The sequence below is a fragment of the Triticum aestivum genome, chromosome 1A, assembly GCF_018294505.1.
Source record: "Triticum aestivum cultivar Chinese Spring chromosome 1A, IWGSC CS RefSeq v2.1, whole genome shotgun sequence".
Classification (NCBI taxonomy): Eukaryota; Viridiplantae; Streptophyta; class Magnoliopsida; order Poales; family Poaceae; genus Triticum; species Triticum aestivum.
Genome location: NC_057794.1, coordinates 164,992,718 through 165,003,261, shown reverse-complemented (window position 1 = coordinate 165,003,261; position 10,544 = coordinate 164,992,718). Strand labels below are relative to the sequence as shown.

At 46.3% G+C, this 10,544-nt stretch overlaps 1 protein-coding gene across 5 annotated transcripts; it reads right to left on the bottom strand.

The window, feature by feature from the left end:
• Positions 1 to 3,267: 3,267 nt before the first annotated feature.
• Positions 3,268 to 9,741, bottom strand: LOC123042148 (uncharacterized). Of its 5 annotated transcripts, XR_006418720.1 has the most exons (5): positions 9,320 to 9,741; positions 7,694 to 7,816; positions 5,334 to 5,430; positions 3,703 to 3,805; positions 3,268 to 3,621 (listed from the first exon to the last, which is right to left on the bottom strand). XR_006418720.1 is itself a non-coding variant. In XM_044464670.1 (2 exons), the coding sequence occupies exons 1-2, from the start codon at positions 6,594 to 6,596 to the stop codon at positions 5,715 to 5,717; spliced, it is 579 nt and encodes a 192-aa protein (XP_044320605.1). In that variant the 5' UTR covers positions 6,597 to 6,896; the 3' UTR covers positions 5,506 to 5,714. The 5 variants fall into 5 exon arrangements, 1 of the variants encoding a protein (XP_044320605.1); XR_006418717.1 differs by having other exon boundaries at positions 3,268 to 3,805; XR_006418718.1 differs by having other exon boundaries at positions 3,268 to 3,802.
• Positions 9,742 to 10,544: the final 803 nt, after the last annotated feature.

Below are 10,544 nucleotides of genomic sequence, written 5' to 3'. Positions count from 1 at the left end.
ACGGAGCCGAAGCGGTCCTCCCTCACGAGGTCAGTAGTCGCTCCGCGCGGGTCCTAGCGTTCGACGAGGCGCAGCAGGACGCCGTGCGGGGGATGGACCTCGTGCTAGGGGAGGAACGTCGCCGAGAAGCCGCGCTACGAGCGGCGAGGTACCAACAAGCACTGCGGCGATATCACTGCCGCAACATCCGCCCCAAAACTCTCGAGGTAGGAGACCTCGTGCTCAGGCGGGTTCTCTCCAGGGAGGGGCTACACAAGCTCTCTTCCATGTGGGAGGGCCCGTTCAAAGTTGTTCATGTTTGCAGGCCTGGCTCCGCGCGCTTGGAGACTCAGGAGGGGGTGCCAGTCCAGAACTCATGGAACATCCAGCACCTCCGGAGGTTCTACCCCTAAAAAGGCCCAGAGCCTGTGACGAAGGCGAATGCCTGTGAAGTTATCGCGTTTTGGAAAAGGCCCAGAGCCTGTGAAGAAGGCAAATGCCTGTGAAGCTATCGCATTTTGGAAAAGGCCCAGAGCCTGTGAAGAAGGCGAATGCCTGTGAAGCTATCGCGTTTTGGAAAAGGCCCAGAGCCTGTGAAGAAGGCGAATGCCTGTGAAGCTATCGCATTTTGGAAAAAGCCCGGAGCCTGTGAAGAAGGCCAACGCCTGTGAAGCTCGCCGCCCGTGACACTCTCACGTAATAATGAGTTGGGGCTGTACACGCCCCGGAGTCTCAGGAGCGCCGGCCTCAGGCCCTGGGGATCCCTCCCACGTCCAGTGGCAGCACTTAGCTCCGCGCTGGTGAGAAGACGTCGAAGACTAGATTAGGTGCCGAACGTGGCTTTTCATTTGCTTTCCGCAGTTGGCTTGTTCCTTCTCATTCGAAATTTTATTGAAGTTGTTGCCGTCTTTGGCTTGTGGTTCTTCGACTTTTCACTCTCCTGCCTCGATTTCTCTTGTGCAAGGCCTCGCGAGGGGGCGCAGCCGAGCGCCCTCGCGAGTGTTCCTATCCTAGTCATTCAAAGGGTTCGCGACCTGGGCCCATTACAGGAGCACCCCTCTAGTCCGTGCCCCACGGGCACCGCGACACAAACAAAGGGCCTGGGTCGGTCGCCCCCCACGGCCGGGGCCGGGGACTATCCACGCGCGGGCACGTAGCCGGAAGGTACGATAACGAAAGAAAAATGATGATTAACAGCAATAACCCAAACACGCCCCCGCGGGGCTCCACACTACTGTCTTTGTTATGCAGGAAAAAGGAAAGCAAGGGGGGATGAACTGGAAGGGCGCGCGCCGGTCCGTACTTATAGCTGGCGAGGGCCAACCAACGGCCCCCACGATCACAGGTAATTATGACCCGCTTTGCATGCAGGGACTTGTCCAATCCGTGCAGTTGCCGAGGCGCCATGGGGAAGTGGAGGCGCCCACGTCCAATCAACCGCCATGCGGCGCCCAAGGCCGTAGGCTGTTAGGGCCCGCGGCGCTTCGCTCTTGCCCTTCCGCCTCCTCGCACGGCCAAGTCCGGGCGCGCCTTGGGCCCGGGGGCTACTGTCGGCGTTCTGGGAACGGGGGTCCCCAGACTTGCCTGTCTGCGGCATGCGGCGTGGCTCAAAAGGGGGCCCAGCGCGGCCCATCTTCACCAACACAAACCCAAGACCCTCGCGAGGGGCCAAGCCTCGCGGGGCGGACGACGCGGAGCTTCCTCAGGCACGGCCTCGTCAGGCTGGCTCACGAGGAGGCGGAGAGATCAAGGCGGGGTACCTCACGAGGTGCCCGTGACGCAAGTCATGACGACCAAGGGCACCAGGCGGGTGCCAGCCCGCGCAGTGTCCTCCCTTCCTCTTTGGCGCAAAGGGGGCAAGCGCAGCCGCGGAGTACTGAGGCGTCAGGCAAAGGTTGCCATTTCGGTGCAACGAGACCAAGACCAGGAGAACTACGAGACGGAGGTCACCGTAGAGCCCAAGACGGCGTCATCACCAGAGCTTTGCGCAGGCGAAGACTACTTTTGTCAGGATAGCTGATACTAGCTATCCCCCTGCAAATTAGCCCACCATTGTTGGCTCCCTCCCCGCTCGATATTTGGGAAGAGGACCAGGGCCTCTATAAATAGGACCAGCCACCCACAGAGCAAGGGGGTTCGGAGGAGAGAAAAAGAAAGGATCAGAGAAAGAGAGAAGTGTGACTGAACTCCTCCCCGCGGTTCATCGCCCCAGCCAAGAACAGACCCTCGCGAGGCTGTTCTTCCTTGTATTGTTCGTCATCATTAGCCCAAAAGGCAATCCACCACACCACACACTGGAGTAGGGTATTACACCACAACGGTGGCCCAAACCAGTATAAACCCTGTGTCTCTTGTGTTGTTCTTTCCACAGTTTAGATCTTAGCGAGGCGGAGGGGTGCAGGTAGGTAGGAGGCAAAATCTCCGCGCGCACCCCAGTGTTCGAACCTCAAGGGCAGCCGAAACCCGAAATCTGACGGATTGGATCGATCCGATCTGGGAGGATCCCGAGGTGGATGCGGGAGTGTGGCAGCGACAAGTGAGGGAAAGATGGGACAACTCGCCTAAAATATAGGGTTGGACCGTATATATATATATATATATATATATATATATATATATATATATATATATATATATATAGCCAATGGATTTTTGGTAGGGGCTAGCTCGTCCCTCCGATCAAAATCGGACGTTCGAGAAAAAAATAGGTAGGGAGTCCAAAAAGAAAAACGAAGATGTTTTGTAGATATTTGGGGATGATCCGAACACAATGGTAGGGACAGTCCGAGTCGGGTACGGGACAACTTTCAGACGCACGCGCGAGGAGGGCCGCGGGCTGACGAGAGAGGTTAGGTTTGACCTGGCGATAGATAGTGGACTTTGTAGACGGTCTAGAGAGGAAAGAGAGGAAACGACTGACAACAGTTTTCGGAGACCAAAAACGTCCGACGATTTGACCGACTATATTGTCGCTGTAGTTATCTGTTGGGCTATCAAACGAACTCCGAATGCGATGAAACTTGGTAGGCGGCCTATCTACACTATAATAAGACCACATGCCAACTTTCAACCCATTCCAAAAACATTTTCCGGCCACTTATAAAATAATATTTCGGACGTGCCGTGGGCGTGTGCAAGTGTGACTGGGCTCAGAACGGACAACGGACGAAACTGGGAACCCGAACGAATTCAAGTTTTAAAAACATGATGATGCAATGCGGATGATGACATGACAAGATGCGACACGCAAGCAAAAGACAAGGCAACAACAACGAACAACTGGGAGACACCTGGCGCAACGGTCTCGAGGCGTCACAACGCCCAAGAAGGCAAAACTTTTTTTCCATGTACTACAACACAAGTGAGATCTGGCACGATCCATATCATGCTCCACGTGAGACTAAACACCATGACAAAGTGTGATGGATGCAAAAAGGGCGTGATTGGACGGCATCCGAGAGCATGGCAAACACCACACCAAAGTGCAATGGATGCAATCAGGGTAGGACCGGACTGTGCTGGAGAGCATCATGATGGACAAAGTACATCCAGAAGTTCGCTCCATAGATATAGGGCTGCTTTTTGCGAGAGATCCAGGAAGCAAAATCTGCCCGACAAACAGACCACCTACAATATAGAAATCTGCCGATGCCGTGATGAAACAAACAATGCGACACAAATCAGCCAAAACTGTGACAGAACATGTCTCAACGCCAGCCAAACCTTCTGAGTTGCCGCCATGATGAAACAAACGATGCAACGCAAATCAGCCAAAACTATGACAGATGTCACGATGCCAGGCAAACCTTCTGAGTTGCTGCCTCTGCTGAATAATCAAGGTTCATAAATATTATTTAGTGAATTCACTTAATGAGGATAAAATCTATGAGATATTATCAATTGACAAACAATTTTCAAACGGTTTTGCAGCCAAAGCACCATGGCGTGTAAGAATCTTAGTGCCTTAACAATGATAGGACAAACGACACTCAAGTGAAAGTACGAGAATATATATTCAATCAATCCTCCGACTGATGAGCATATGAGCTTCGATGGATGAAAATGTTTATATATTTACTCCCCCCGTTTCTAAGTATAATCCTTTTAGATATTTCAATACGGACTACATACGGATGTATATAGACATATTTTAGAGTGTAGATTCACTCCTTTTGCTCCGTATGTAGAAGATATTAGAATATCTAGAAGGTATTATATTTAGGAACAGAGGGAGTATATATTTACATGCTGATTGTTCTATTGTTTTGAACCACAAGTGCTAATATATTGTAAATGTTTGACAGGGCCAAGCAATGCATTTTACTGTGACCCTAAAAGATCATGATACTATAAATGTGGAGGAGGTTGATACACAATTGTTGATCAAAGATAAAAGATAATTATGTTTATGCATTTACAATTTTAAAGTTGTGAAAGCAACAAAGTATCACCATTCGACCAATGAAATACAAAGGTAAGGATCATCAGAATGTTTTCCTGATTACTACTTCGAGTTTGCTTCCAAGGAAACTGTACAAGAACATGCCGGGAAAGATAAGCAATGCTCAGGTTTACCTATACTATATAGTTCCAAATAAGACTCAAATAACTAATCTTTCTAGCTATGGAGTAATTAATCACCAGTTTTACACATGCCGTTTTGGACTACTCGCCCAAATGAAGCATGTGGAATCAAGACGATAGGTCTGCACAAAAAATAGAAGAATAAAAATAAAAATGCTGATTTGGCATATTGGTGATGTGGAAGGCTGCATGTTGAGAGAATTGGGTGTATGGGAGATGAACTATTTAGGCGACGTTGACAGAGTAAGTGTATAATAACAAAGACTTTAATTTGACTTCCATCATTGCATTAACATTATCTTTTCCAGCTTAAACTCTTCATGAGTGATAAACTCAGAGTTACACTATGGGGAAATTCTACTTATCTTTTGAATGAGGATGTAGTCGACAGCCAAACTATCCTTATTGTGACATCCACAATGGTGGAGTTTAGCAGTAAGTCCAATAAAGTCACAACATCTTCTGTTACTTTTTAAAAAGTTTTTCATGGTTAAATAGGATATTGCCCAAAGTCAACCACTGCTGCAAGTATATACAGATCTAGATATATCTGCAACTCACAAACTTCTTAGCAGGTATGGAACACTATCTTTTATTATTTATGAACTAATGAAGCATGGCTCATTTTTATTAACCAATGTAAACTAATAGTTATACTTGACTAACTCCATATATGGAGACACTCAGCAGAAGAAACTTCGCCAAAAATGACCGAGATAGATAGAAGTATGCAAGGTACACCAGAAGAACAAATGTTTTAACGAACTTACTGGAATGGCGCATGGAAACCAAGCAAATCAGGTAAGGCATCAGACTTCTTCTAAGATATGATATCACCACTTTTCGAGAACAACAAGACTCTAAGACCTGTACGAACAATTGAGTTATATCAGTTATAACCTATGTTTTTAAGGCGGTAAGGCGAGGCGAGGCGCTGGGGGGGGGGGGCGCCTCACCGCCTAAGCGCTAAAGCGTAAGGCGAGGCGACGCCTTAGACACGTGCATATATAATATATGGCAGCCAATTAGGAGATTTAACAACTAGCATTAACTTAATAAATTGTACATACATATATAATAGATGGCCACCAATTAGGAGATTTAACAACTAACATTAACATATAAACTGTTACCAAAGCATAGGCCTCAAATCATCTTGTGTATATGACAGAACGGCGCCTTTGAAGTTCAGCTTCATCCTCCTCATCAATATATCGCTCCATAGCTTTAAACTTTCTAGTGTTTAAGGAATTGTGCATCTCTATCCTAATCTCCATGGATGCCTCGGGACACTTATCCGCATCACTGGAACCCCCAGAAAAGTGCTGCTTTAGCCTTCTCACTCCACCATGGACTATCTTGCCACACAATGTACACTGGAGTAAATCTTTCCTCTCTAAATCTGGCCAGAACCCATACTTCCAGGCTGGATCATCTGATGTAGCTCTTCTCCTAGGATCATTGGCTAGATCCATCAGAGCAGGTACACCTGGCTACTGTCAAAGAAAAAGAGAGAAGAGCCAAATCACTAGAGCAGCCAGATCAAGCATGGGGAAGGAGAGAAGCAGTGGTGGGGCTGCTGCCTTGTGGGTGGAGAAGCAGATCTGGGAAGAAACAGATGCAGATGAGGAGCGGGCAAGCACATCTAGCTACACTGCTGTGCATAAGAGAGGCAGCACCTAACAGTTAGTAGAGGAGCTGTGCATAACAGAGCAGGCAAGCATGGCAAGCTACACTGCTGGATGGAAGAAAGAGGAGAGGGGGAAAGGGGGGAGAAGAGAGGGCTGAATTCATACCTTGATGTGGTGCTGATCTGCTGGAAGAGGGTTGCGCCAGAGGAGGATGGGGAGGAGCTGCAGCCAGAGAGGAGGGGGAGGAACTGTGGCCGGAGGGAGGAGGCTGGCGGCTGCCGCAGATCTGAGGAGGAAGCCTCCGTCAATGGTCCAGAGAGGAGACAGGAGAGACCTCTCGCGTCGATTCACTCTCTCTTTCCCCTTCCCATAACTGGTCGCACCTGAACCAATGTTTCCCATGCCTGTGTTCCCGCCCAGGTCAGTTTTCCCGCCTGCAATCTCTGTTTCCCTGCCTGACAAGCTAAGGCGTCCGATTTGGTCTGAGGCGTGCAAGGCGGCGCTAAGGCGGACGCTTCAGACGCCTTACAGCCTAAGGCGGACGCCTTACACGACTGTCTAAGGCAAGGCCGACGCCCTGAGCCTGGAGGGCGCCCTGACGCCTAGGCGTCGCCTAAGCGACGCCTTACGGACGCCTTAAAAACAGAGGTTATAACCTTATGGAGCCATATTCGACTTAGTAATGTGTCTGAACTTCTTCAGATTGCTAACTTTAATTTTTTGCGTAACTTACTCAGGATTTTGCATCCGTGCCAATATCTACAATAGATATGTTACAAAAATATATTTGATGTTGGTATATGCCATGTGGTGATAGTTTTTTGCACAAAATATAATTGTATCGTAGGCTTAGTATTCAACTCCAAATTAGTGGTTGTACAACTACTACAAGCTGCAATTTCTTTAATGAGGGTGATAAAAGAATCTTAATACATTTGTCTTGAACTTGATGAACTCATTGGATGTGAAATCTGAAGAAGCGCGGAAGATTATATCTTAATTGTTGAAAGTAAGTAGGAAGACATACTATTTGTATTTACTTATATAGAGTAGGAATACTTGGCATCCATTAATATAAGGAAGACTTATTAGATAACAGTGGTATATTTATTTATTTTCGAAAGCGGAGGCCAAAGGCCTCAATCAATTAATCAAGCAGAAGAGAATTGCCAAGTTAATCAGCAGAAAACTAGGCCAAAACTGTGATAACAGTAGTAACATAAGCACTATTAGACGCATGCCACATTGTATTTATTTAAATACATTGGGACATGCACTTTCATGAGTTTTATGTTCCTCGTAACAGTTCACCTCTCCCACGGTTTTTTCAGGTCAACAGAACCATGAGGAAAGCTAGCTCCCACATATAGCCAGCACATGTGAAAAATCCATTGCATGAACCCATATTTCAGTTAGTACATGTAAGCCGTCTTTCTTGGACTTAATACACATATAAGTAATATAACTTGCTAATATATGGTAACAAGAAATAAAAATACCTGTAGACAATCAGCCGCTATGGAGGAAGTAGGAATGATTCAAATCCGTAGCACCTTACATAGCTGGAAGCCGACAACACCAACAATGAGGAAGCCCATAGCTCGCCTCCACATGCAGACTCTCTATAGAAGCAAAGAGACTAATCACAAATGCATATTACTACATTCTAAAACTGCTTTCATTTGTATATATGATTATATGGTAATAATCACAAACAAGACTTACAATATTGGAATTATACATAGTAGATGGATATAGTGAGTATGTTTGTGCTATATGAAGTTTCATATAATAATTATGGAAGTGTTGAAGAGACAATAATCAAAATCTAGGTAGAATGCCAACAGAACAATTTCCTAGAAAAATACAAAGCAAGGAGGTGCTGCCCGGTAAGTTGTGTCACCGGCAGCAAGGAGGTGCTGCCCGGTAAGTTGTGTCACCGGCAGCAAGGTGGTGATGGTCATGTGTGGATGCCATCGCCATAAGAAGTTCCATGTCCGAGTCTTCGATAAGGTGTGTCATCGTCGACAACATGGAGATGAGTCACCGGTGAGTTGCGGCACCGGTGGCAAACATGCGGCAGCGAGCGTGCCACGTACGGCGGTGCGCTCGTGGTGAAGGCGCACGAGGTGCGGCTCTCGCTGAAGCTCGCGGCGACGGCGGCAATCGGTGTGACAAGATGGCATTGGCGGCCATCTCGGTGTTGCACCGACGACATTAACGACCACGTGCTTCAAGAGAGAAATAAGCTAACAAGATTAGAGAAGTGAATGTTAGAACTAATCTTGTTATTGATGAGTCATGCATGTAGTTGAGATGTGACACTAAAAGCTGCGGCTGTGTACCAACGTAGAGACGTGATCACGTTTGCATGGAAAGCTAGTAGTGTTGGTTAGTGCATGCAGGATTAGCCAAGTCGTGGAGTTTGTTAGTGGCCTAGAGAAAAGGTCTTAGTGGTTGTTGAGTCCTGAGTGCATGGCCAGAATTTGTGGCCGTTGGAGGTTGCGCAAGTGCTGGTTGTGGGCATGCATGTAGCTAGGAATTAGTTAGTGGGCAGGTCATGATGTTGGTGGCTAGCGTCGTGCGCACATGAGTCTCTTGTACTGCTATATAAGTCAAGAAAAGGAATGAGAAATGAGGCTGAGAGGGCAGTGGCAAAATGTAGCCTTCGTGGTAGCCAAGGGAGAGTCACTTGGCAAAGCTATGTGTTCTTCCCTGATATATGCGTGCGTGTGTGTGTGTGTGAGTTTATGAGTTTTTCCCACCGTGTGCGTTCGTGTGTTCTTGAGAGAAGAACAAAGCAACAGAGAAGAGAGAGTTGAGTTGTGTGAGATAGAGGAAGAAGAAGAGCGGCGCTGCAACGCGAGGATGCGGCGCCAACAGGGACATCCATAGCAAGTCAAGTAACTATAATCTTTATTGTATAACTAATCCTTACAAGAAAACAAAATGTACGAGGTTATCTCCTAAATTATAATTTAGCAGAACAAGAGTATATCATCCATAACTCTTTGTTAATTTAAGTGTCAAATATGTAAAAGCAACTTACAAAGTACATATATACTGCCAGGCAAGAGGAGAATGCAGAGAGTATTGGGAGAGTAGTAAGAGATTCATAGCCTCACATTCTGCTCCGCTCAGACGACGACAGAGAAAATGGTCATCCAGCCCGACGACACATATCTCACTCCTGGTGCCATGAGTAGGAGAGCAGAAAATTGAGGAAGCTAACAAGTAGTTATCGCTCATATTCTCCTGTGGACTCCTTGGTGGCCGGTCTGCCTCACCGAATCCAAACCGGCAAGATGCGACCTCGCCGGTGGGCGGCGCAAGATGGGCGGCTTGAACGCCCGCCCCCTCCTCGCTCAGAGCTGGCCTAGCATCTCCTCGAAAGCTTCGGTGCAGGGCATGCCACCGATTTGGTATACAGCCAAACTTCCAAGACTACCACGATAGAGCATAGAAAGGGAAAGGGGATCTATTTTCCCTTTTAGAACAGAAGATGTAGAGACGGGAAGCAAGTTGACCAATTAGCCTCCATTTCCAAATGAAGTTGACTAATTAACCCATTGTGACTTGTGGGGAGCGACCGAAAACAAATACTCTGGAGTATAGTATTTTGTAAAAGAAAATACTTACAACAATAGGTCGTTGGTCTATTATATTAGTGGACAATTTGATATCAGCCTGATAGAGCATATAATGGAGCCAGGAATAAGATATAAATGATTTTTCCAATATAAACATATATTAATATAATTTGGTTGTGCATTTGGGTACACAACGGTGATGACAAGTGTTCATGAAATACGATTTGTTTTTGAAAAATCGTAACAAACATTAATCCACGGTTACATTTTATTTTAGAAGCAAAATAGTAGGGGCTGTCGTCATGGTACGATAAAATATGAGCCTAATTTTGAGTGCATGCTAATTAAACCCAGACGATGGGCAAGTATTTGGTCGCCATGTGATACAAATTTTAAGTCCCCTTGGTCCGGCTTACTTTATCATCAATAATTACATTGCCATAGATGATAAAGTGAAATAGGACCATTACGATCAAAAATAACGAACTCTAATGATTGTGATGTGGGTAAATGTTTTGGCAAAAAAGAAATTGCAAGCAACAAACCATTTAGATACGTATTAAGACATTTTGGTTGTGCTCGAGAATATAATTCATATTAAAACAACATGTGTGTATGAATTTGATGTAATCACAATTTACCGGACAATAAACACAAGCACAATGTTCGTAAAAAACATAAGAACAATATACCAATCAGGACAACGAAGGACGCGATGTGTAAGTATGAAAGATAAAGATCTAACATGAAAGACCATCAT

Coding starts and splice junctions, on each gene's coding strand:
- LOC123042148 (XM_044464670.1), bottom strand. CDS start 6,596: ATGGGAAACATTGGTTCAGGTGCGACCAGTTATGGGAAGGGGAAAGAG. Junction 6,057..6,359: donor CAGATCAGCACCACATCAAG/GTATGAATTCAG, acceptor CTTTGACAGTAG/CCAGGTGTACCTGCTCTGAT.